The 27,953-nt window shown below is 37.2% G+C and overlaps 2 protein-coding genes across 3 annotated transcripts in view; one reads left to right on the top strand and one right to left on the bottom strand.

The window, feature by feature from the left end:
* The window catches only part of LOC127635373 (neutral cholesterol ester hydrolase 1), a 2,702-nt gene extending 432 nt beyond the window's left edge, over nt 1–2,270 (bottom strand). Inside the window, exons 1-5 of one of the 2 annotated variants that reach the window (XM_052115366.1) lie at nt 2,077–2,270; nt 1,451–1,547; nt 972–1,041; nt 703–874; nt 1–564 (exon numbers count right to left, since the gene is read on the bottom strand). The exon at nt 1–564 is cut by the window's left edge and continues 432 nt beyond it. In XM_052115366.1, the coding sequence (XP_051971326.1) occupies nt 1–564; nt 703–874; nt 972–1,041; nt 1,451–1,547; nt 2,077–2,217 (1,044 nt within the window). In that variant the 5' untranslated portion in view covers nt 2,218–2,270. Of the gene's footprint in view, nt 565–702; nt 875–971; nt 1,042–1,450; nt 1,683–2,076 lie in introns of both variants that reach the window. The other variant, XM_052115365.1, reaches the window with a different exon arrangement.
* A 3,527-nt stretch (nt 2,271–5,797) lies between these two features.
* Nucleotides 5,798–27,953, top strand: part of fndc3bb (fibronectin type III domain containing 3Bb) — a 78,851-nt gene continuing 56,695 nt past the window's right edge. Inside the window, exons 1-3 of the mRNA XM_052115347.1 lie at nt 5,798–5,917; nt 23,677–23,808; nt 24,070–24,145. Coding sequence (XP_051971307.1) covers nt 23,701–23,808; nt 24,070–24,145 — 184 coding nt within the window. The 5' untranslated portion in view covers nt 5,798–5,917; nt 23,677–23,700. The remainder of the gene's footprint in view (nt 5,918–23,676; nt 23,809–24,069; nt 24,146–27,953) is intronic.

Raw genomic sequence — 27,953 nt, 5'->3', positions numbered from 1 at the left:
GAATCGAAAGGGCCCAAAAGCGAAACTCAAGCATCCATGGAAACCATCTTCGTAGTGATCAACAGTGACAGCCACGCCGGCCTCTATTAGCCTTCTGGCGTACATTTGTCCTTCATCTCTCAGCACGTCATGCTCACAGGTCATGATGTAGGTGGGCGGCACTGCCTTCAGCGCTTCCTTTTCAGCTAGTAAAGGGGACGCTCTCACGTCCAGCAAACCTGGCAGCTCATCTAACAGCTTTGGGTCACCCTGAAATGGAAACAGGGGCTTGTAGTTCTTCTGAAAAGCAACCGGAAGAAGTTGTGTCCAGTTTATCTTAGCTTTAGCTGCGGCTATCTTGTGGCCCTGATTCAGAGCTGTGTGGTTGTTAGCTAGCAAAGAGGAAACAAGTCTGGGATTCCCACCAAGGTACTCCAACCAAAAGCGGACCATGAGAGGACGGTGAAGTATGGGAATGTTGCCATTCTGCTGGTAGGAGGGTGTGTTAAAGTCCAAGGCCTGGAGTACAGGGTAGAGGAGGGCCTGAACTTTGTACTTAATAGGAGCACTGCTGTCCAAGGCCATCTGTGAATAAACAGACATACAAATGTGATTATCGGCCTGTGACATCAGTTTGAGGACATGGAAAATAATAATTCCCTCAATAATGAAAATTAATTTGTGTATTAGCACATATTTGGCAATGTAGGCAAATCCTCATACCTGTTGAGCAACAGCAGCAGCTAGGTTGGCCCCGGCGCTGTCACCTGACACAGCTAATCTTTCTGGGTCTATCGAGTACTGAGCCAGTACCTCTGCTGTCAGGATACGTTTTGAGGCCTGAAGTGCATCATTGTACTGATCTGGGAAACGAGCCTCTGGTGCCAACCTGTACCTGAACCAACAGTTACAACAAAATATAAAAATGAAGGCTGGTAATTACATTAATTAAGGCACTTAAGGATGTGGCAATATAATGATGCATTGCTTACTCAATAGATATTACAACTGCATCCAAATCTTCAGCCATAGTCCTGCACTGAAGGAAATATGTTTGCATCTCTTTCAAAGAAAAAAGGGAGATCAATTAGGTTAAACAACACTATATACAAGTATACACAAAAGATAACAAAACATTTGACCAAAAGTAGGTTCACTTAAGGTAGTTTGTTTCATAACATAATGAACGATTGTGTCAGGCTCAATTTTGTTTCGCAACTAAAACGTTTGACATCTAACGGGTGAATAAAGACCTGGATCAAATGTCTTAATTCCCAGTGAACTATGCACAGACCTGCTCACTTAAGTGTGCTTAAGCATGAACAATTCAGCAGATTGCATAGATTAAACTCTCTTAAGACCCTTTAAAACTAAATCTGTCTCTCGCATTTTTATTATTATCATATAATTTTTTTTTTAACATAAAATTACATGCACTTTAACTAATTAACTACCTCATGTTTTCACCTACTTCCACTGCCGAGTGTCCATCCACCTCCATGGAAATACACTACACCTCTTTTTGATTGTCGCTTCAGGCCTGTTGAGGTGGACTCAAACACTTGTGCCTGCACACCAGAAAAGAAGGTATCTGTCACTCGAACAGTTGGACTGGATTTTGGACCCCATATCACGTCCCACGATGCAGCATATCTCATAAGATCGAATGGGTTACTCAGTCCAAGATCATGAGCGAAAAAACTCTACCAGAGAAAAACTACAAGTTAGAAGGATACTATCCATCCAGACAGACAGACAGACAATAATGAGATAATACTGTGCAAATGATCTAAAAAATGGCAAAGAGTAAAAGGAGCCACGAAAGAAGCCACACATCCTTGAATGGCTTGAAATCACTTTTAAAAATAGGAAGGTGTCAAATAATACAAATTATTCATAAAGAATTAAAAGCCAAGAAAAAGTTCCATATCTACATACAAAATAGTAGCCCTCTTTTAATTACGTGAATTTTATTTAAGCTTAAATAATGTATCAACAGAGATTATTGTAAAAAACATAGATGTATATATATATATATATATATATATATATATATATATATATATATATATATATATATATATATATATAGCTTACCACATGCATTATACCACGTAATATTGCATCCATAAACATAAGCTTCCATGGCTCTGATATAGTGCTGGGAAGAGGAAGATAAATATAATAAGCAGCTGCTATTGACAGTAAAATCGCCCCGATTAAAAAGAACCGCATCATTAAGGATAGTTTAAGTTAAAGGAGCATGCAACTGAACCGGTCTAAGTGTTGACATACTGACTGATGTGGTTATACCTCATCTGACCCAGAGAATAGTGATTTTGAAATCCCAGCAAATTTTTACATTAAAAGTCCTCGTGTGGGAGAACTCTGAAGTGAATTTTCATTCAGTGCTTTGGCTGGGCTTGTAAGTATTCAAATACGGGCGCACCGTGTACTTTACAGTAAACACACAATGCTGAAGAATAGCCTACTACACACTCTGGACAAAACACACACACACACACACACACACACACACACACACACACACACACACACACACACACACACACACACATTTTCAACTTAAAATCAATATGCATAGTAACATTTTCATAGATATTATACTGCAGCGTTCCAAGAGAGTGATCTATATCTAAATAGTATCTAAATAGTCTAAATCTGTAGCCTTGAGCTGTATTGCGTATCGTATGTAATGTATAATAAAATGCATAGCAGTGCATCCATAACATGTAAAGTCCAGTTGTTATGACAATAAATAAGGTCTACACATGTTTAAAGTAAATAAGTGGGAACATGCATCCATTTCAAGCATATGTGGTGAGTTGGGAGGTCGAATAGGGAGCAAAAGCTAGTGCAAGTCTACAGCCTGTCACCTTAATTAGTTTCCAAAACTGTTTTTTTATTTATTTATATTTTTTACTACACAGTGTTACGCATGTAGGGCGCGACTTTTATTTTGAAAGTGGATTCACACTAAGCCGTGTAACATTTGTTTACATACCGTCACGTTGGAATGTACGTCGGCTGCAAATCTTTTGATTGGCATGCAAGGCGGGAAATTAGTTTTTCAGTTTAACTATGAAAACACTTCACAAGCTGTGGAATTAAAACAACTGCTATTACTAATTACTACTAGGGTTGTCACTTTGGGGATCACGGCCCCTAACCACAATCCTCCACAGTTTTAGTATGCGTTATTAATAAACATTGTATACCCTTTCTTAGGCCTATATGCTAAAATTAGAACTTTCCTGACCTCTGATTTATATACAAAAATCCACCCTTTATATGTTAAAAATATATTTATTTATAATATATTATATTTTTTCATTTATCTTATTTATGTATACATTTTTGTAGGTTTATACTTTTTTCTTCCTTCACCTGTACTTGACTTTATGCCTCAGTGAGTGTATTCATACATTGTTTGGTCTTATTGAACATTTATATAGAAAATAAAATCCACAGTTTTAGGACCATTTGTGGACTTTTCGGATGGACCATAGACACATTTTCCATCTTATATCAATGTTAAATTAGAGATCTGGAACGATTTCACCGTGATGCCATCTGATCAGCTTAAATAAGGGACAAAATAGGTTTTATCTTTAAATACGGGTCAATCACATATTTTAAGGGACAGGTTTCAACCCTAACTACTAGGCTACTATTAGGCTACTACTAATAAAAATTCTAAACAGAACTTTATTATTCTTATCTAAGAAATATTTTCAGTTTTTCTCAACCGCTTTAGCTCATTTTTTTTAACAGTCTTAACATTCTCTAAACTGTAAGTGCAGTTGTCACAACTGTTTTATGGGACATCACAACTCTATTGCATGTCTGCAAAATGTAGTAACTCACTCAAAACATTTCATTCATGCTACAAAATGTAGATATTGTGTCAGTAAATTGGCCAATGCCACCTAAATGAAAAGTTTGTCAACGTGTGAGCCGTACTGGTCAAAATGTTTAGATGTTTTTGTTTTTACCATGGCAGTCAACCCTGGAAATGTTTGTTAGGCCTATAAACAAATGTAATGACTGCTTACTGTAATATACAAGAATGTCAGTTTTGTCTAGCTGAATGCTACTGAGCATTTTATAAACCGATTTAGACAGTTTAATGGGAAAAGGCAATACTGTACAATACTGTAGTACACATAAAAATGATATGCACATTTGTATGTATACAGTACATTTAATTTTGTAGCAATGTTACATGTCAAGTCATAAATAGTGAACAGAAAATTACCACAAAATGAAGTCTATACAAAAAAAAAAAAAACATGCAAGAATGAAATAAAACATTCCATGTCATAGATATTAATGGAATATACATGTATGCCTGACAGATTTTGATAATTGAATGGATCATTTTGCATGTGATGGCTCAAATGATGAAAGAATGTTTAGATGCTGTGAAGAGTATGACAGTTTCACTGAGATCAACTCATCAGTTTTGATCAGAGTTGCATTTAGTTATTGTGCCAAATCATTTTGCTTAAATGAATGAACAAGAAACTAATTGTTCAGAGATTTGAAAAATGTTTTGAAAAAAATATTCTCATTCGAGAATTGAGCCAAAGCGACTGATAAAAACGGTAATATATCACAAATATGAATCTGATAATGCTTCATTCTGAGGTAGTAGTTAAAGTCTTGGCCTGAAACTATTACTGTAATTTAATGACCACTAAATGGCGCTGTTGGTTCTTTTAAACTAGAAATTCATGATCCTATTCTTTATAGCATTTCTACAAAAAACAAACAAATATTTCATCTTTTCTCTCAGACTGTAAATGACAGTCACACTATTTAACAAGTAGACACAATTACTAATTTGTTGTGCATGGTAGCCTACATTTTGATTAAAGTGGGAAATTACTGGATAGGAATGAGAGTTTAAATGAATATTTCTAATATTCTGAATTTTTTCTCAAATGAGTAATCATAGTCCTAAACAAAATACCACATCTGAGGATGTGAAACCTACATAGAGGAAGTATGTGCACAAAGCACATGATATTCCAAAAAATATTTTTACATTAATTGTTTTTGAATGCATGCATCTATTTTAAAATAACAACAACAACAATAATTATAAATGTTGTTGTTGTTGTTATTAATGTCTATCTCAAAAGGTAATTTGTTGTATATCAAATGATTTATTTTCCAAGGAAACTAATGCACATGCTAAGAATGTATACTCACTTTGCAACAAGACCACTGTTTCTCCTTGAGGCATGAGTAATGCCTAAAAAAATGCAGCTGCACAATGACAGACAGCACAATTGAACACTTGTGTGTGCATGAAATGTGTATGTTTGTTTACCACTGCAGGTCTTGAGCATGAGAGTCATGAACCATCTGGTCTTCTCATCCCATGATTCCAGAAAAAAAAATATATATTATTATTAGTATTAATAGTAATAACATGTGTATAAAGTGTATGTCCTAACTGAAGCTCCTATTTCAACCTAGGATTTCCGCAACTTCCTATCAAAACTCCAATATTACATTACTATAACTGCTATTCAGTTATCTATCTATCTATCTATCTATCTATCTATCTATCTATCTATCTATCTATCTATCTATCTATACTATATATATATATATATATATATATATATATATATATATATATATATATATATATATATATATATATATATATCCGTCACCGATGGCTAACTGGTGGATTCTGTACTGATGGAAAGGTTTGGGAGAGTACTTGGTGTTATACGGTAAATTCGACACCCCCATGTGCGCTTGCACATAATTGATATGGCGGCATTCCATACTGGTCTGGTCCACCGTGAACTTCGCAGCACGGGAATGACATGCTTTCTTTTTCGGGCATTTAAGGACTAAAGTATTTTTTTTTTAAGCAAGATTTATTGAATCCGAGGTAAGTACTTGCGTTTTCTTTAAAGTATCAAAAGGGTCATGTTGAATTACAAAGAGTTTCAAGAACTCAGAGAAAGTTTAAAGTAGCAGAAAAGCTCCAACGTCGTATTGAATGGAAAACGAAACGAAGCATAAACAAAACTGATTACTTTTATTTATTTTTCGTGAGCTGATTTACCTATTTTGGAGGTCAGGTTTTACAGCTGTATTATTCAGCGATGCCAATCAATGGTAGCCTAAAAATTCTATTTATTGCAAAGAATTATAAGATGCATATTTCTGCTACTTTTGGTCACTTTCTGTCGAACAATTTGTAAGCATCACCAAACACTTGTAATGTTCAATTGAGAATCAACAGATTCAATTTTCAGTTGTTCACATTCACATCATCTTCCTCGGAAAATTCTGGAATTCAATACTGATTCGTTGCGAAACATTTTGTCAACACGGAGACATTTTTGTGTAATTCGATAATGTTGCGTTTAAATGGCGTTAACTATTAAAACGTTTGTATACAAGGGCGAGTGTGCAAAAAAATATTTAAAAAAATGAACAGCTGGATACGAGCGACACGTCAATTCCTAGGAGCACATACGATTTTTGCTTAGGGGCCGTTCACACCGAACGTGTTTTTGTGTTCGCCTTCTGTTTCTCCATTGTTTTTTATTTCTCCATTGTCTTTGTAAACATGCGCGAGACGGAGGTTCTTTTTTTTGTCGTGTCAGGTTAAAAAGAACGTCAACGTGTCTCGTGACTCCCGCGTTCTGTTCTATTTTTTGCACTGCATCTAGATTATTTGTGCAAGAAAGACTTTCTCTGAACGGCCCCTTAGTCGTCACACCAATGTACTAATTTTGTAACGCCTGAGTCGTTACATCATAATGAGAAGAATGACGTTAAACAATGCATAAAGTTGAAATTCATCATTTGTCTACACTGCTAGTGACGCGACAAGCTGAAACACTCTTATATTGCGTCTCTCTCTTGGGGTGTTGACACGGTATATTATCTCTGGTCTTGCTTACGAAAACGAGAGATTGTTCTTTTCACATGCAAACGGTTGTAGAAGAAAATATTTGGCAGTCATAAACTGCATTTTATCGGAGTAATTTCGGTTTGCGTATCATTTGGTGGACCGGAACTTAAAACCATACGAAACCCGATCCCAAATAAGTGACGTCATGTGACATTCCAAACCGAGGTGCAGAAAGCTGCCTTTTAGACTTCAAAGACTACATCCTTGGCCCACAGCTCGAAATTGTCTGCCCAAGTCATTGTTGGAAAAATGCGAAGGATTTAGAATGGTTGAAATTTAGATGACAGAACAGTGGAACCTTTTCTGAGACTCAACAGCTTAGTGTTGGAATCCAGCGGTCGCCTTTGAGATGGTCAAACAAAGATGGGACTAATAAGTTCTAAAGTTTTGTTATAAATGGCACCCTAACTTATCTCTTGTGAAGGAAATGCACATTTCAGTGGCGGTAACCTGAAGAACACACAGGCCTGACCCCTCCCAGCCCTTTGGCCCCAAACTGAAATGCTAAAAGAATGTGGTGCTTGTGGCATTTTTCTGTAGTTCCATACCATTCCTTGGCCCAATCACCAGTCTTGATTAGAACAGAAAACTCAAAAACAACATGCTATTTTTAGCAAATTTTACACTCTCTAAAGTTATGTTACCTCCATAACATTTAATGTAAAGACAGAGCTTAGATAAGACAAAGTCATTGCCAGGATTTGAAGTTTAAGGAAGTTTACCAAAGTGGTCCATTGGTGCCTCTATTATTGCAAGAACCCCCTTTATGCTCTCTGTAACTAACACTGCATTCTCATCCTGCAGCATGTGTCGTACACCTGGTTTACTCTGGTTTTCCCTTATCCACTCATCCCCCTAGCCGCTGCCTCCCTTTAGAGGGTCTGCTTGGAAGGGGGCTGATGTTATCTACAAACTCCATTGACAGAAATGCTTAGGCATTTGCTCTAATAGCATAGGCTAGTCAGATGTTTGGCTTCATCTGTCTCCATCATTTCCTGAGAGGGATTGTAAGGATCTGTCGAGCTGTCGATACCCTTTTGTTGTTTTTATTGATTCGGTTGTGCTGCATTATTGCTAATGCCAGTTCCCCCAGGGCTTACTCTTTGGATTGTGAAATATCTTATGAGAAACATATGGTACAGAATTTAAGGAAGGCTTTCAAGGCCTGGATGGGTGGTAGTACCAGTGGTTAAAGATTTGGGCGATTCATGAACTGGACCATTACTGGGAAGTGAGAACCCCTATTGCCATCCAACCCTTGAGCAAGATACTTGATCGCAAGTTGCTCCAGGGAGACTATCTCTGTAATTAATATACTTTAAGTCACTTAGTTTGGATAAGAAAGCATCTTATAAATGGGTACTAACTAACTCCTCATGTGAAAATTGACCTGCTTGGAAAAAAGTTCCCTAATTGCAAGGTAACACCCAAGCATCTAAAAGTGGCAATTTGAGTTTCGTATTTAGAGGATCATTTGATGTTACTGCAGATGCGTCACTAGTGATCCGATCACATGTATTTAGGCAAGACAGATCGCTGTTTACACCTGGTCTTGTAAATTGGTCTCCTTTGATTACTTGTGTTTGGATAATAATACTACTAATAATAAAAATAATAATAAATTTTATTTATAAGTGCCTTTCAAGACTCTCAAGGACACCTTACACACATAATAAAGTTTACAATAAGAGAACATAAAAATAAATAAAAATCTAAACACACATTTAAAAATTTAGCATTATCATAGGAATAAATACCTTCATAAATAAGAGTTATTTGTAGTATGCTAATTAAAAAGGTGGGTTTTGAGGAGGGACCTGAAAGTGAAAAGACAATAACAATTACGGATATCTGGCGGTAAAGAGTTCCAGAGTCGTGGAGCAGCACTGCTAAAGGACCTGGATCCCATAGAAGTCAGACGAACCGAAGGTATCACAAAAGAGAGAGTGGAACAGGATCTAAGAGTGCGGGTATGAGAATATATGAAGAAGATCGAGACGTCGAGGGGAGGGTCTCAAGATACATCCATCACTTGTCGGTGTGTTAGTCCATGAAAATTAAAGGGCACCTATTATGTAATTTTGAAAATTACCTTTCATGTAGTGTGTAACATAGATTTAAGTGAACAAAAACATCTTGCAAAGTTTTATATATGAAAGTTCACCGTAAAAAACGTTATTGTCTCTGAGTCAATTTAATGAATCGTTTTTCCAATGAATCATTTTCCTTTTCGTTGTGACGTCAAGACGAAAAATTATCAAATTGGCCGCGCCCACTCATTGCGCGCGCAGACACCAGGGAAAACTTGAAAACATCTTGTCGACAACAAGACGCTGTGTTCTGAAGTGCGTATCAAAAGCGACCTTTTTTTTCACTGCCCAGGGACGAGCATGTGAAGAATCAGTGGCTAGAGTTTATATTTACAACTATACCACACAAGTATAGCCCGAACCTTGTGCTGTGTTCGCGTCATTTTAATGACGATTGCTTTACGAACATGAATGCTTTCAAGTGTGGATTTGCGAGCCGGTTGATACTGAAGGAAGGTTTAGTACCAAGTTTATTTGGATCAGCTTCCTCCTCCGAATCACAACCTGTAAGTATTATTAATAATTGTTGCTTTTATGTGTTTTTTAGCATGCTTAATAAGTATTTGTGTGTGTTGTGTAAGTTACGCTCAGCGCAGCTTCTGGGTCTCCAATGTCGATGTTATTGGAGTTGTCATAAAGAATAGAGCAATAACTTGTAGTAATGCAGTGCTTTACCAATATGTTTATGCGTTGGGCTAACGCAAACAATAACTGATTGGTTGTTTACCACCGAACTTTGGGCTATGATTGCTAACATAAATCAACTCAAATTCCTTCTCTGATTTTGATTTTTTTACTACAAAGCGGTGATGGGCGTTCCGTTTCCGACAATCTCTGCACAGAGTATACCAATCACAACTGACTGGGTCATCTGACCAATCACCGCAGATTAGCGTCACGCAAAGGAGGGGTTTGGAAAAATGAGTCATTGAACGAATCATTTGGGAGCCGGTGAGCAAATCAGGTAAACATAAATGCATATTATAAGACAACAAAAGTGTTTTTTGTCATTGCATGCATGTAAAACTGTTGTTGGGGACTCCCAAAACAATATTAGGAACATTTTAAATGCCATAATAGGTGCCCTTTAACTTAAACAAAAGTAAGGAAAATGTGGAAAAAAACTGGCAAGCTGTTTCTCCCAATGTTACAAATGCAGCATTTCGAGCAGATTTATCTGTTATTTTGGTGGAGTAGCCTAGCTGTATTTAAGGCGCTTTAGTTTAGTGTTGTCACGGTACCAAAATTTCAGTAGTCGGTACCAATACCAGTGAAATTTCACGGTACTCGATACCATTTTCGGTACCAAAGCAAAAACAGGTTACTAAACAACAGTCTTTTATTAACAAAGTCTACAAAACATTAGCAGCAGAACTAAGAACAGAAATATGCCATTGAGCAACAATTTAATTTAAATATATTATTTTTTAATTATAACAAATCTGAACAATCTATGCTTAATGTATTTTTGAACAATTATATAAGATTTGCTTAAACTTTTGCAACTTTTAATTTAAGTTTTTACCAAGTACTAAAAAAAAAGCCTAAATAAACAAGCATACAATAGAATTAATAAAAAACAATTTACAAACTAATGTGCAAAGTGCTCTCTTATTAATAAAGCTGCATATTGCCAATTTTCTTCATGATAAGAAATGCATATGGACATATATATATATATATATATATATATATATATATAGATATTATGATTAAGTCGCGAGCAACCGCATTCTAATCTAGCTGCATTTAGCGTGTGCGCTCGAGGGAGGAGCGACCAAGGCAGAGTCTCTCTCAGCTGGGTACAGTTTCAATCTCTCCCCCCTTAGATTGGGACATTCACGCAACTCATAGAAGAGGCACCGACCACACAGAGAAATGCCAGTTTCTGAGTTTATAGTTATTAACATGACCTGCTTCTGTATTATTTGAACTTTAATAAAGGAATTTTACTGCATTTAAGATGTTACGCCGGGATGTTTCCTTTAAAGAGCTCCGGCTCCGCTTATTCCACAACGGTACATGCTTCTGAATGTACTTTTTTTAATCATTCCCTAATACTTTGGGATATACATAAAATAAACTGTGAAAGTTTAGAGTGCATCTGGACTGATCTGTGTATTTCTTCCTCCATCAGGCGTGAACTGCTGCTCTCACACGATATCGTTACAGTTTAACGTGATTTCATGTTACGTTAAATGAGATCAAACGGCTATTCGACAACGAACATTTTTCTCATCAATTTTGTATTTTCAACGATGTCGATAATGTCGACTAAACATTTCAGCCCTAATGCAAATGATAATATGCTTTTAAACTCACCTGCTTTATTTGCTTGAATAAATCTGAGTGTCTGTCTTTATTAAGTTTGATGTGTTCCCTCCTATCGTCAGAAAATTGCGAAAGCAGCGTTTACAAATAGGTTTTTGCTGATCTGTGATGTTTCCCTTTTCATCAGCCTCAAATTACCTGGCTTTTTCCACTTTTCATTTTGACATGATTCAGTTGAGGCTCCGCAGCAGCTTTGCTTGTCGTCATCTTTTGCTTGTTGTGAGCGTTCGAAAGTTCCCGAATCTGCATGGGTACCGGGTAGACCCGGTACTCGGTACCCCGGTACCTTCAGAAATTCTGGTATCGTAATTAATTTTTTTGTTTGAGTACCGACTTGGTGCCGGGGTACCGGTATTTTTGACAACACTACTTTAGATGTTTGTGCTTGTCATCTGTGTCCCTACATGTTGATATCAAACACACTGAAGAAGTTCAGTGATGTTGTGGTTTTTGTGATCCAATTAAAAAAAAAAATTCACAATGTTTACACCTGTATTTAATGCTGAACACTTGTGATCGGATAACCTGAAACACACCTTAATACCAGGTATAAACAGGGTCTAAAATACTCCTATCTAGGACTTGGGTTCCATCCTTCAAAGTAAGTCTGGGATTTTTTTTCTCACGTTTTATCATCTGCCAGGTGAACATTGTAAATCTTTTAACTTGTAAACTGACCATTTGCCAAGCCCCACCTTAAGTGTTTCTGACTAATAGCAGCTGATGCCGTCCAACATATCTCTGACATGTGTTTTGCTTTTTTTCCTATAATTTTATAGAAACTATCCAAAAGATGGTTGGTGTTGGGTCACTTGTAATAGAGACAAGAGGTTTTTTATTTCTCTATCTCTCTCTCTCTCTCTCTCTCTCTCTCTCTCTCTCTCTCTCTCTCTCTCTCTCTCTCTCTATATATATATATATATATCTTTAAATACATTTTGAGAAGAGCTTGCTATGAACTACCTATCATCCCTCATTCCCAAATTAACTTTTATAACATCAGCAAGGACATCGTGAACTCCTGCTGTGAACTCCTCACACTGTTACAGTGAGCCAGTCCATATAATCTTTACAGTAGACTCCAACATGTTCCTCAGCTCAGATGCTTTGGATGGTTCATCTCTGAGCTAGTCCATTGTTCTGTTTTTCCTTTCTTGCTAATCTTTACCTCTTTGTGCAGAGGTGCATTGGAATGCACAAAGCAGATTTGTGGGTGCTGAGACCAAACTTTTCATGCCCTTCTATCTCTCCAGACATCAGTAGCTGAAGGCAGGATTTAAAAGCGGATTTTGGTCCTTGTGTCTTCTGCTGAGCATCAAAGGCGGGTTCTCCAACCATAAGAGCCTCTTATACTTCCAAATCCTAGAGATTTTTGAATCGGGTAGCTTACCTGAAGCTCTACAGTCAACAACTCGCTAGTGTATCTTGCTTGGTACAGATGTACTAAAACATATACACACATTAACCTGGCTTGCCCAGTTTGAAGCTGAGGCCCAAATGAGGATAAGGAATTTGGCCTCTTGGCCTTTGGAAGAAGAGGGAGGGAAAGAGAGTGTGGTGGAGAGTGCTCTTTGTGTACATACATGCACATGTTTATGTCCACATTGGCATGGCTGAATTTGTTTTGGTGCTTTTTCACCTATAGATGAATCAATTGACTGAATTTACTTTAAAATAAATCCTCTGTGCACATATAAAATGTTGCACATTTTTGTTTATCACTATAGCAAGTTTATGCAAGCAGCATTCTGACACATTTTTGAATAATATTAGAATAAGTAAACTTTTCAATTTTCTAAAGAATATGTGCTTTTGACGTTTCGGAACAGATTGCACCCGGTCGACCACGTTGCCTTTTAAAGTATACACTTTTGACCACTTTAAGTACAGTCAACAGCAGGCAAATGCTTCCATGATGTGGACAGACGAGGACTGTTTGCATGTCGAGAGAACCTGGGCCGCACACGGACAGACTTTTCTGATGATGGAACGATCAGCAAAGCGGACAACCGAAGTGTACTTTGGTCTTTAGGTGGTCTTAGATGTTTGGTAGCGTGTTTTTACAGTATAGGGTTGATGGGATGTTCTGGGTAGTTGCTAGGGTGTTGCTAGGTGGTTGTTAGGGTATTCTGGTTGATATTGTGGTCTCTAGATATGGCTTGGGCAAGTCTGATCACATAGAAATTCAATAGCCTAATAGACCTGTCCTCAACAAGCAACATGATTTGAGGGATCATATTTGTTACACAAACAGTTTGTTCATATCCTAAACCTTAAATGTGTGCAATTATAATGGTGATATATTAGCAAGCACAACTAATAATGATCTTTCAAATTTGAATATTGTCACTAGTCTTTTGTCCACCTTTCTTATCTTCTGTCCCTCTCTTTCTTCCTCTTCCTTTTCATTTTTTGTTCGATCCCTGGACACTGTGAATTAAGATGTTCCGGGTGTGAGACTGTATGATTGTCATGACTGGAGTCTATGATTCACTCTGCTTGACCAAGTTTAGATGCTCCTCTGCTGCTCCTCAGGCCCTCTTCGTCTCTCCAAGGCCGGATCACATTTCATATGGGGTTACGCAACGCTGAATTTGGATCCTGGGAATCTCTTCTGTCTCTTTTTTTCTCTGTGCTGTCCCTCATTTTTTGTCTTCTCTCTCCTTGTGTCTGTGACTGTAAGTTCTGTATGGTTAGAGTGGATGGAGTTTCAGTTCATGGAGAAACAGGGTCAGCTCTTTGAGCTTGGCTGGGTGTGTTGCTGCAGTATTGTGCCTTCAGGGAGGATGCAGGTCATGCTCCGTAATCTTTGGTGTCAGTGTTGGGTAACACCTGTATCTCTTAAACAGGACAGAGGCGCTGAGATGTGTCCTTTTGCTGTCACGTACACAGAAAGAAGAATTTCTCAGCTCTTTTGGTCCATACAATGCAAGTGAATGGTTGCCAAAATTCTGAAGCTCCAAAAATCTCTTAAATCAGCACATCATTAGCAATCCATAAGACTCCAGTGGTTAAATCCATGTCTTCAGAAGTGATGTGATAGGTGTTGGTGAGAGACAGATCAATATTTAAGTTTTTTTAACTATAAATTCTCCTCTCTATTCTGTCAGTCTCCACTTTAACTTTCACATTCTTCTTCTTGTGTTTTTGGTGATTCACATGCTTCATGCATATCACCCCCTATTGGGCAGAGAGAAGAATTTCTAGCAAAAATTGACTCACTGCCTGACTAGAGCAATCTGCTAAACCAGACACAAATAATCAATTGGTTCATTATTCCAGTCCAAGCATCCATATAATGTTTCTGCCACGCTCCTGCAATGTGTCCTCGGTTTCCTGTCTGTGCCCTGTCTGGAGCATTATCAGGCCTTGCTTCAGTTTAGGGTTGTGCCGATGGATGGTGATGGCTGACCAACATCACGATGTAGAGCCACCATCGTGATGCCACGCCCCCTTTTGCGAGTCTTGCTAGTGTGACTCATTAATCCTAGTCTCTTCTATAGTTAACCTAAAAACTTTGCAGGGATTGCTCTGTAAATTAAATTGAGAATATAACTAATGCATATATGCTATTTTAAATACTGTAGTATATGCCAGAGACGTGACGTGTTAGTCTGTGAAAATACCGTGTCAGGCAGGCTACACAAATATTGATTGTTAGCTTCGTCTTTTTTTTACATGTCTTACACTGTACATTTAGATTAAAATATTTTATGTTGTAGGCTACAAGAAAATAGCATTTATTAATTAATTATTAGTAGTTGTAGAAAATCTTGCTCATTGTCACATAGCTCTTGTATACACTGAAGCGGCAGTTTAAGATAAACCCAGACTAGCGAACGTCAAATCACTTTTGTCTGGTTAATACTTTTAAAGAAAAATTTCCTTGGCCATAAGTCCATAATGTCAAATCAAATGAAAGAAACAAGGTGAATATGAATAACACACATTTATTAAAACATAGAAGAACAACAAATAAAGACAGAACGGAACAACACTCAGACCAAACTCGCATTACATTTCACTTATAATTAGCAGCACAATTAAATTCAGCACAGGCTACAAAATAAATTATGTTATTGAAATATTGTAAAGTGGTCATATGAACTACACAAATGAACATTTACAAAATAATATGCAAAATCGAATAGCTCCGCAACGGATGGCGAAAAATGCATAAAGAAGTCTAATATCTTTCACCATAGACCATGTTTAAATTTCGATGTTTCTGGCCAGAAATACCAACATATTCACTTTATCTGGTTTTAATAAGCTGCGGATTGGAGTAACTACACTACCCGCTGTGCTGAAGACCCGCTCTGATGGAGTACTGGTAGCACATATGCACAGATATTTCCGTGCTGATCTTGCCATGAACGGAAACCTTTTGTCGTTCGTTTTCCACCAAGTCAGCGGGTCCTCTTCCCCATCAATGGCCATTTCCTGCAGGTACATGGTAATTTCTGCCTCGACCTTTTGCTCATCAGTGAGCGTGGCTGTGGCTGCTCTCTTCGCAAGAAGGCTGCCCAAAGACGACTTTTTTTTCTTAGGCGCAATATATTAAAAAGCCCGGATGAGTAGGCTACTAATTAGTTGGGCTAGTAAAATAACGAAATTATAGTTTTTCAGTAGAAAAAAAATATCTATGTAAAGAGATATATTAAAATAAAAAGTGCACAACTCTTCTTAAGTGGAAGAAATATTTTTCCCCCTTACGTGCAACCTATTGGAAAGCGCGGACGAGTCAGTTGGGATAGTAAAATAACGAAATTATAGTTTTTAAGTGGAAAATAGTATTTATGTAAAGAGATATATTAAAATAAAAAGTGCACAACTCTTCTTAAGTGAAAGCTAAAAAAATAATGCTTCACGTGTCGTGCAACCTACTGATAAAGCGCCGACGAGTCATTAGTTGGGTTAGTAAAATAACGAAATTATAATTTGTCATATAATTTTTGAAAATTATATGAAATTATATAACACCCACCCGTCCCAACTCCCCCGACGATATCATCGTCCATCGCGATGTTTTACTGTCAACATCGTCAACTGCCAATTTAGGGGACATCGCCCAACCCTACTTCAGTTGCATTGAGGTGGAGGTGTCAAGTGAAATGGGGATATTTTTAAAGAGGTGATGTCATCTGGCAGTAAACGCTGATCAGAGTCGCAGACGTGAGTCAACGGCATTTAGATGGAAATGCTGAGAACTCCAAGGTGAGACGGGGTTACTTTGGGGGTGTGGGGGGAATTTGACATTTAGATTGTTTCTTATTCTGTAGGAATGTGTGTGTGTGTGTGTGTGTGTGTTTCTTATTCTGTAGGAATGTGTGTGTGTGTGTGTGTTTCTTATTCTGTAGGAATGTGTGTGTGTGTGTGTGTGTGTGTGTGTGTGTTTCTTATTCTGTAGGAATGTGTGTGTGTGTGTGTGTGTGTGTGTGTGTGTGTGTGTGTGTGTGTGTGTGTGTGTGTTTCAACTGATCAGTGGTGAGAGGAAGGGATGGAATAATAGAACAAAACAAAGAGGCGGGAGGTGGAAAGGAAAAACTGGTGGTTTTGGTTTCTTAGCTTCCTCAGTGTTATGTACCATTAGCTGGATTAAAGTCCACATCTGAACCTGTAAACCTGCCAGATGGAAGAGAAGACATTTAGAAACAATTAAATCTGTCTTTTGGTGGTGCATATGTGTACGTACTTAGCTATAGTTTGGGGACAAAATTGTCCTCTAAAATGAGCTAGCTAAATCTGAGAAAACCTCCCTTTGGGAATGTTCATGTACTCTGAAAAAAGGTAAAAAGCTTTCTTTTAGGGGTAGGAGTGTAATTATAATTAGCTTTGCAACCCTTTACAATAAGTTTCTATTTGTTAACATTAGTAAATAAATGCATTAGGTATCATCAGCTGTTCAGTCAGTCACTGTCACACTTTTCAGGACAGCATCGCAGCAGTCTGGATGGATGTTTATCTGTTAACTGTTTGGCAAAGTTCTTCACTTGCTATAATGCTTGGATATGTTGTCTGATAGGATTGTAGAAGCTTATATTGGTTGTCATGCTTTGATTAATGGAACATCGAACGAGTGATTTTATCATACTAAAATCATGTTTACATTCATTCATTCATTACATTCGTTAAGTCTTGTGGCTATACTTTTGAAAAAGTGAGTATTTTAACATTAAAAATATTTGCCCCCATTCACATCCATTTTAAGTGCCCCACAGTAACCCAGATTTTAGCTTTTGTTTTAAGAAAAGTAGGCACATGTTTAAATAAATGTTTGTGGTAATCAATATTATGCCACAAATGCTGTTGATTGAGCTGTTAACTTGTATTGGACCCAGAATATTCCTTTTAATAAAATATATTTTATTCCATAATTATTAAGTCCTCTTATTATATTTTTAGTTTACAGTGTTTTTGTTAGCAGTGCATAGACATAATATTGTAATATCATTGTAGTATTATTGTTGTATTGCATTATCGACTGGCTGTACAATATAATATAAACCTAAAAAAGTCTTCCATTGAGCTTGTATCAGCAATATCACGAGTTTCACCTGTTAAATTGATAAGTGTAGTTCAATACAAATAAAAGAGTAGATAAAACTATTCAGTGATCATATTAAAATATGCCGGTAACTGGTTATGGTTTGTTATCAGATGTAAAAGCGCAATGAGGGTTGTCTCAGAAAAGTGCTATGAGTGTAAAATGTATTTATTGATTGATTCATTCATTCAAATAATTTAAATGCCAGTGTTGTTTATCCTTATCAAAGCAAGTAATACTTTAGTTTGGGTTAGGTTGTTTAGTATTGTTTAACAGAATAACAGAATTTCTACATGAAAACAGAACAAATTACACCAGCTCTAAATATCTCCCAGTCATGATAACGCACAGACGCTGTCCAAATCATGAGATTCATCTGCACAGAAGAGCAGTGCCAAAACACAACTTTCGTAAAGCGTTCTTCCACAATTTGCTCGCAATTTTAATTTTCAACCACAGATGTCACTAGAGAGCACAAAGATTCTTAGTTCAGCTTTAATTCATAATGCATTAACTGATGATATACAACTATTATTTTTACAAATGCATGCCAACATTAACTAAATATAGATCAAAGTGTGCTGTAAAAGTGTTGTTCAACTTATGCATTTAACTTATGTTAATGTATTCAATGTATTGTAAAGTGTTACCATTAGCTGTATATAAAACATACAGATGTCTGCTGTAAATGCTTGGTTGCTGTTGAGGATGCTATTAAAAGTTTAAATTAGGGCTGAAATGATTAGTCGACATTTATCGACAACGTCGACAATCAAATATTGTTGGGAAATATTTTGGTTGTCTAATAGTCATTTGATCTCGTTCAACGTAACTTGAGATCACATTAAACTCTAATGATGACACGTGAGAGGAGCACAGCAGCTCGCGCCTGATTGAGGAGAGGAAGAATTTCACAGCTCAAAGTCCAGATGCACTCTAAACATTCCAAACAGCTCCAGGTGATGTAGATCGGAAAGTATGAGGAAATTAGACAAAATTACAAAACAAGAAAAATACAGAAGCACTCTCGTTGTAAAATAAAGCAGAGCCAGAGCTGCCATGCCGCTTAATTAAAACTTATTGAATATAATATTAAATATTTTAAAATATCTCAAAATCCTTAAAAAAAAATACATTTACCTAAGAAGCAACATATAAGATATTTTGACTTGCTTTCAGATAATACTGTATTTCTTGAATATAAGTACATTTTGACTTTACTGCACTGGCAGAAGTATGGTCAAGTGAAAAAAATACACTTATATATAAAATACACATAGTCAAGATACATTCTCTGTCTAAATAATTTATATGCTCCTTCTCAAGTAAATGTATCGTGTATCTTAAATGGAAAACAAGACAAAAACCTTGATAACAATATCATTTTTTCGCAGTGATTTTTTAACGGAATTGAACTTAATATAAAAAATGTGTTTTCTTTAATTCAGTGAATGTCATTTAGAGGTATTTTTAAAAGATGGTTTGTCCTCTTTATTGTTAGTAAGTACGATCTTTTAAGTCAAGGCACAAGCTGAATAGTCAGTTAAGAGCTAAAGATTAATCGTTGCAATAATCGGCGAGTAGTCGAAGAATCGTTCTAATAATCGTTAGATTAGTAGATTATCAAAATAATCGTTAGTTGCAGCCCTAGTTTCAAAAATACTGTGAACCTGAACTATGATCAGTTTAAAAAAAATGTTTTTACTGTGGCATGTCACAGTGCACTTTAGATGTTTATCTTTAAGTTTTACGGAAGTGTGAGCAGCAGGTATCTTGTGGTTGACATGTCAACTGATCATTAGAAGTTTTTACATGAGATTTGATTCGACTCATGAAAGGAAAAATGGGATCACAGGGAATAATGTTATTTCTCAAATGCTGCTTGTTACTTGCTCAGGATACTTTAAGAAGTTATGTTTATGAAGTTCATTATTGAGATATTCTCCTTGTGATTTTTGCATTTCTAGATGTAAAATTTTTTTTTGGGCAGTTCTTGACATCACAAAACTGAATTTAGGAGGGAAAACATAAATTAAGCTGCACTCTGATCCATGTTCATTATCAGCGTTCTGAACGACCAAACATCCAGGTCCTGAGGAAGTTTTGAGATGCTGTTACCAGGGAAACATTTGTTTCACCAATATTATTTTGGTTGTGTGAAAAGGCATGCTGCTTGGCTGTGTGAAGGAGTGCAAGGACGATGGGGAGGTGGTTGGAAATACCCCTCATTGCTGGAGCCTCAGCCATGCCATAAAAGAACTCTCTGTCTCTTTCTTGTGACATGGTCATAACAACATGACCCATGAAGGTAGGGGGTCTGGCCTCTTTGTGCAGCCCCCTCTCTTGGCTCTGACATTGTATGAATCTTCTCAACTTTTCTTTCAGGGGATTTAGCCCTTAAACATCCCCCTTGACCCTACAAAAGTTCAGACTTCAGCCATGCACAGGAATGAGGGGAATGAGGAGAGTGCAAAGAAAGGCCTTGAGGGTAAAAGAGAGAGGGGGAGGGGACAGGAGAGAGGGAGAAGGTTTTTGGACCCCGGGGTCCTTGGTGTGTTAAGCCGTAGTGTTAATGATTTTAGTTGGCAGTAATTATAGGCCAAGGAACACAGCGCTGAGGAAACATAGACAAGCATGCTTAGAATGAGAAAGTGTGCAGGATGCTTGTAGTGATTTTATAGGGAGATTAATTTACAGTTTGTCTATGTAAGTGTGTGTCTGAAAGGTGAAGTGTGCAACTTCTAGGATGTTTTTTAAAATCAAATTCAAGGGAACAGTTTGGCTCTGGGTGGTTTGTATATTTGTCTGTGTTTGAGGTGGAAGTGAAGGTATTTACAATCCAATTAAAAGACCCCTATCTCTATTCTCTCATCCTCTCCTCTACTGTATATCGTCATTTGTTTTGTGACATGGTATCATAGTAAAAGCATGTTTTTGGACATTTATGAAAGTAATACGCAACATGGTTCGTTATACAATAATACCATAGTATTCTTTGAAGAACTTTGGAGTACCATGTAAATAGCATGGCACATGAATATGCACTTACAGAAATTGTCCTCATGGTCCCAAAAATACCATTGTACTACCTATGTGCAACATAACATGGCACTGCTATGGTATATTTTTACTTTTAGAACACTTCTTTGAATGGGTGCTAATTATTCTGGATTTAAATGGATGGGGCATCTCAAAGTATCGTTGTATATTTCACAATTTTCTCCATCTATGAGAAGAATTCACACAAGATCAGTAAAATCATCATCGAAAAGCTGTTCGATGATGATTTGAAGTTGGCAAGACAAGGCAAGTTTATTTAAATAGCACATTTCTTAAAATATATGCAGTATATAATGTGTAATCTGTAATATTTACTATTTACATATAGCACTAATTGGCTAACACGCTAGACACGTCCATAATATGTGCCAATTGCACTGTTATTGTAATTTATGATGACACTGATACTACTGATGATGGGTGTTTAAAAAGTGTTAATGGGTAGAATACATACAAAAGAATTATGATTTTTCAAAGTGCCCATTTTTTACTTTGCGCAGAGGTGTGAATGGCGTTCAGCTTCCAATAGCACATGAAAAAAATGGGCACTTTGAGTAGACATGATTTCTTTTGAAGACTAATTATACAAACATTTTTTTTTTGCAAAATGTCTACGCAAACTGTTGTACAGATGTAGGAAAATTTGCTTCAGCTCGCTTATAGATGTGTTCATGTTGACTGATCTTTAGCTGACTGGACAGGAATTAGTTGTCGGCCTCAAAGTAGGTGGAGTTCCAGGTCACACCTACCGATGACTTGGACCAATGAGAGTAAGAAGCATTTTAGCAGTTGGTGAGCTGTTATGAACCACTGAAATTAACTCAAAATAATTTTTTTGTCCATATTTTGTTCTAAATGACGTCACACCGGTTCTTTCTTCGATTTCGTATGGAGTGTGGAGGGGCATTTACTGTAGTATGGTAACACTAGTGTATTTTTTATAAAGGTAAAAGGCTTCTGTTCTGTTTTTATCACTGTATAATGTTTCTTTTCTTGCTTTTGGAGTACAGTACAGTTGTTTCAGTGGTACTTAGAACATCAGATTGATGTTTTCTGTTGTGTTCTGGGTTTCACCCCAGTGGTGACGTTTTTGTTTTGGAGTTAAATGGGACAGGTTATTGCTTTCATAGAGGAAAATGGCACCAGTCAGCTGATGAGATGACACTATCATCACTTTCCTGACCTTTCCCCCACCACCTGAACTTTGGTTGTTTTTTTAGGAGTTTTAAGGGCATCATGTGGACCAATTCTGCAGTTAACTCTAGTTAATTTGCTTGTTTTCAGTGTAACAAGCAAGATTGTTTTTGCTGAGGACAGAGTTGTAAAACCTATTTATCAAGCTAATCAATATGCAACTCGACCTCACAGCAAGACTCTTATGTACTGACTGCTGTGCACAACTGTTGTGCAAGTGTTTTGTATTACAAAGGAAAAAAAAGGTTTTCATGCAGTTTGTACTATATTGCAAAATTCTCAGATCATAATACATTAAGAAAAGTATGACAAACATGTCTGTATTGTATTTCTCAGATGAATTAAATGTATGAACCTAAAAGTGATGTTTTAAGCAAGTTTAAGATAACAAAACTAGCCATACGCTAACAGATAGCCTTACCATAAACAATACATAACAGCAGTATATGGACACAATTTAATGATGTGGTGTGTCACTATGCTGGCATGCTGTCTTCCTACATACTTAACTTTATGCATTCCCATCACTAGTGAAGTAATATTGTTTGAATGTGAATTGGGATGCAGCACTTTAGAATCCTCAAATCATTTTTGTTATTTAGAAACTTCATGGGTTGAGGAAAGGTGTAGGCAGAATGTTGAAAGAAACATGCTAAGTCTACATTTTAATTTAAACTTTTATTTTTTTTATTCCTAGCTATGGCTACTTAAGAATGGGGCAAGATGGTGAACAGCTTGTTCTTTCTATCAATTATGTGATTTGTAGATTTTGCAGATTTTTTTTGCAGTTCTGTCATCATTTACTTACCCCATGTTGTTTCAAACCTGTATGACTCTTTTACTTCAATGGAATACAAAAGCAGATATCAGGCAGATTGTTTGCCACAGTCACTTCCATTGTATAGAAAAAAAGATGCAATGAAAGAGCAAGGAGACTGAGGCTAACATTCTGCCAAAAAGAAAGTCAAAGTGAGCTTTGGAACAACAAAACAGTTAGTAAATGAATGCGTTTTCATTTATGGGTGAACTATCCCTACAACTACTTTAAAAATCACACATACTGATATAAACCAGGGAAGTTTCTTGTCTCTACAAGACTGAGGCTGACAGAGATTCCTCTTTTCATTGTGCCCTTTTTTTTCTCTCTGCCCAGTCTTCCAGCTGTGGTGGAGAAACTGTCGCCCTATAACTGCATTTATATACAGATTACATCATCCTTTTACAGTTTACATCATCATATAAACATTGGTGACATCATGATGATTTCATTCCTTTCCATATCTCATGAGTACCCATTCAGTGAGTGTGTGTATTTGAAACCATGTGTGTGTATGTCGGGATGCTGGATGGGTTTGTAAATGAGGGTCTGCTTTAGTCTTCATCATTAGCCATCCATGGCTTATTTGAATTGAGGATAATTGCTTATTTAAGGACTGGTCTGGTCTGTTTCATCATACTGAGATATATTGCTTTGACAGAGCTGATACCTGTTGCTCTTATAGGCTGTTACAGGGAAGCCTCCATGAATGTTCGTCACCATGATGATGACGGACCAAATGCTCGACCTCCCTCCACCACTGAGCAACGAGGTTCCCATGATGCACCATATGATCAATGGAGATGCATCACAACAGGTGAGCTTATTGCACAGAACATATACAACTAAATAGTCAAACCATATCTATCTATCTATCTATCTATCTATCTATCTATCTATCTATCTATCTATCTATCTATCTATCTATCTATCTATCTATCTATCTATCTTTTCTGTCCATCCATCCATCCATCCATCCATCGTTATGTGTATACTAGCATACTGTATAATGACCATCATTAAAACTTCACTGTATGACATCATGAGTTTGATTGACTCTGGATCTTTTTTTTTCCAGGTAATCCTGGTCCAGGTGAATCCAGGTGAGACGTTCACCATCCGCACGGAAGATGGGGCTTTGCAGTGCATCCAAGGTTTGTCTGATTAAGTTGTTTTTCAATTCATTTTGTCCATATAATGTGTCATGCAGCCTGACAATCTGAGTGCTTTCACAAAGAGATTCATCCATGTCCATTTGACATTAGAGTTTGGTTTGTTTGGTTAAAAGCTGTTTCTGAACTCGAGTGCACACCAAAGCCGTGTTGCAGTTCAACTGGTTAGCAATGCCATGGTCATGGGTTTCCACGTACTGATAAAATGTATATTGTTTGCACTGGAAGCCACCTTGGATAAAAGTGTTTACGAAAATGCATAAATGTAAATGCAATCCGGCCTAACTTGTGGAAGTGAAATTGTCTTTAGAGAGCAACTATTACAGTCTGCAGCAGACAGGTCATAATTTTGCAGCCGTTCTAAATATGAATACAGTAATTATTTTGTAACCCTTGATCGATCTGAGATTGTGTCAAAACAATCATTTTTAGGCGTTATTTTAAGGAGAGTTTTGTGGTTGTGTGCTTAGCAGTTAGAGAGGCATTCGTCACCAAATTCCTACTCAAAATCAAATCTGACCCCATAATGTTTTCTTAACTTCATAAAGACTTATAAAGGCTGACAAATTCTCTCAATAAGAGGCTTGAAAGCACAGTATAATGCATGTTAAAGATTTAAAATGAGGAGTCACAGTAGCCTAGACCACAGGATACTGAATCAGAGCCTCTGTGCACTCACATCACTGTTTACACAGCTAAGAGGAGCTGCAATGACTGTTCAATTCAATTTGTCCAATAAGAATAGCAGAATCACAAGCAGAGGGGTTTATGGAAGAGACGGAGCTGGCCGGCAGAGGAGAACAAGAGAAAAGGACAGAGAGATCCTTTAAAAAATGTTTTGTGGAGCTACAGTTGCAATACCATGGTACATTGATATAGTACTGAAATTCATGTACCATGGTACTTTTTGTAAATGTAAACAGGGCAAAGAAAGCCTGCAATGTCTGTTCCACACAGATCTAGAGAAGCTGCAATGGAAGGCAACAGTAATGTTCTGGCATGTTGGGGATAAGAACTTTGTTTAATTTTCTATCGTTTGTACGATCTTTGCCAGGTGGTCGTGCTGGTGGTTATTCTTTGATGTTGACTTTGCATTTCTGCAAACAATTTGCTGATAAAAGTTTCCCAGGGTTGGACAGTGTACAGTTGGCTTAGTATTTTTGTATAGAGGTACTATAGAGTACAGTATGTCTGTAGTTCAGAGTGCCTTTAGTAGATTTGAGCACATCCAAATGTACAAAATAGAGCTTGGTTGGCAGTTTTTGCGCTGACATTTCCAATTGTGACGAATGAGCAACGAGGCAGACGAGGATTGTGGATCCAAATGCAGTAAACTTTTATTGAAAGATCAAATAAACAAATAAACACAAAAGAAAAACCCACAATGAGGAAACTTAAATACTGAGAACTCGGGCAGGGAAAACACACCAGGCCAACAACACTCAACGATCGACAAGGACTGAACAAACAGACAGGGTTAAATACATGCACAAGGGGAAAAGGGACCAATAACCAAACAGAACTCAAACAAGGTAACCAGGTGATGAACAGAAACCAAAGGGCAAACTAATGAGACCGGTGAAAACAATGACCAGTGAACACGAGGGAAAACAAGACTGTGGAGCTACAAAAGGGACAAAAGTGAAAACTAAGGAGTACAAAAGTGACAAAAATGGTAAACAAAAGGGCAACAGTGGAACAAGACAGGGTATACATAACACCAATAACTAGAGAGCCGATAAATAACGCAACTGATTATGTTACTGCGTAATGTGCCCAAAAACAAGTGTTTGTTTACATCTTACTCCTAGTTTTGTCAATGATTTCATCACACTAAAATAATTTTAATGTGTAATGTTGGCATCTTGGTGCTATTCCTTTGGAACAGTGTATATTTTACACTGTATTTATGGGTTGGCCCCATTCACTTCCATTGTAAGTGGATTACTGTAAACACGTTTTTTGCTTTTTTTCCCTAAATAAACAAGGTAGGAGTTTAATTTTAGTTTTTTGTGGTAATCAACATTATGCTATAAATGCTGTCGATTGAGCTTGTATTGCACCTGGAACATTGCTTTTAGCCCTGTGCATCTTTGTTTGGATTTATGAACCAGAGAAACATTTTAAGTGCACTTTCTCCGAAGTGCTGCATCACCTTTCCTGCAAAGACCCTCTTACTGACATCTAGAGATCAATGCAAGCTCGACTCTCTCCTCCCGAGGGACTGTCAATATAGTGTATATAGTGTAGTCAATATATCTGTATATTCACAGCCGAGGAAGCCTTGCACCTGTGACTCTGCGTGTTTTAAAAATATGTTCTACTGCTCAGATATTTCACCATTAGTCTGTATATCTTCACAGACTCATTTTTGACTCACTCTCTTCAGGATGCCTGTTAAAGTAGCACAAACGCACACACATTCATATTCCAGAATAACGACCGTTTCCACACTCCTCCTGTTTATTTTTTTGCATTTTCTTGTAATTTAGCTAGTTCACCTGAATTTCATTGTAACAGGCTGCGGTAATGGTTTCTGCATCTACACGTTGTATTATTGTTTGCTCCTTTTATCCATCCTTCTCCACATTGTGTAAATATGTTTCGTGTTGATGTGGCTCGGAGGCCTGGCCCCTCTCTGTGGCCCCCCAATCGCTCACCCCTTTCCTCTAACTCAGAGACACATTACTAATATGCTGCTAACAGATCACACCTGGCCCAGCGTACTTGCCAGGCTAACCCAGCACAGACAGCAGTCGCCTATGGCCCCAGGGGAGACAAAAATATAGTACGGCCCAGACGCTTTTAGCATCACGCAACTTAAGAATCGAGTTGTGCTAAGCTTTTGAACTCAGTGGTCTTTGATGAATGCCACATTGCTTATGCACGTTAAAGAGAAACCTTGGAGGCCACGAATGCAAAATCTTGCATAAACCACACTGCGCCTGGCTCTGTGTTGTTTTGGAGTCTTCTACAGGACTCAAGAACTTGAGTAGAATTACCAGAATTCCCTTAACGTCATGACTGCAGTTGGCAGCCAAGTTTAAGGGAAGCTGTTATTGTACTAAGTGAGAAATGGATCGTTACTCAATAGATAAACAATGCAAAAAAGTACTGTTGCGCCATTGAAAGATTGCATACTCTTAGAACATGCTATTTATATGGAACTCCAAGGTACTTCAAAGTATACAATGGTATTACCATTGTGCATGTCCAGAAATCAATGGTTTTACCATGGTAACACATCCAACACTTCATTTTGATACATACCATTGTACTGAATTATTATCATAATCATGAACCATAGTGTTTACATGGTACTTCAAGATGTCCAAAAACAATGATTTTACCAGGGTACCATGTCAAAATAACCATGGAAATACCATGGAACTTATATGGTCATGAATTATTTGTGTAATCAAAAATCGTAGTGCTTACATGGTTCTGCAAGATTCATTGTGTTAATGAAAACCATGGTATTACAGTTGTACATGTCCAAAAGGACATGATTTTACTATGGTAACACCATGGTACTTTAATATATTCTATGGTTCTGAATGATCATAACCTTAAACCATAGTGCTTACATGGCACTCCAAGACACATTATTTCAAAGAATACCATGGTAGTACCAAGGTACTTTAAAACATGGTACTTTTTTGTATCTAGATGCAGCACTAGTGCAATTACAGAGCAGCATAATACTTAAACAGACACATGTACAGGTAAACACACAATATATACAGTATACTCACTCCCACAACACACAAACACACATTGAGATACAGTA

The sequence above is a fragment of the Xyrauchen texanus genome, chromosome 42, assembly GCF_025860055.1.
Source record: "Xyrauchen texanus isolate HMW12.3.18 chromosome 42, RBS_HiC_50CHRs, whole genome shotgun sequence".
NCBI lineage: Eukaryota > Metazoa > Chordata > Actinopteri > Cypriniformes > Catostomidae > Xyrauchen > Xyrauchen texanus.
Note: the sequence above shows the minus strand (reverse complement) of the source record. Positions and strands in the feature narration are given on the sequence as shown.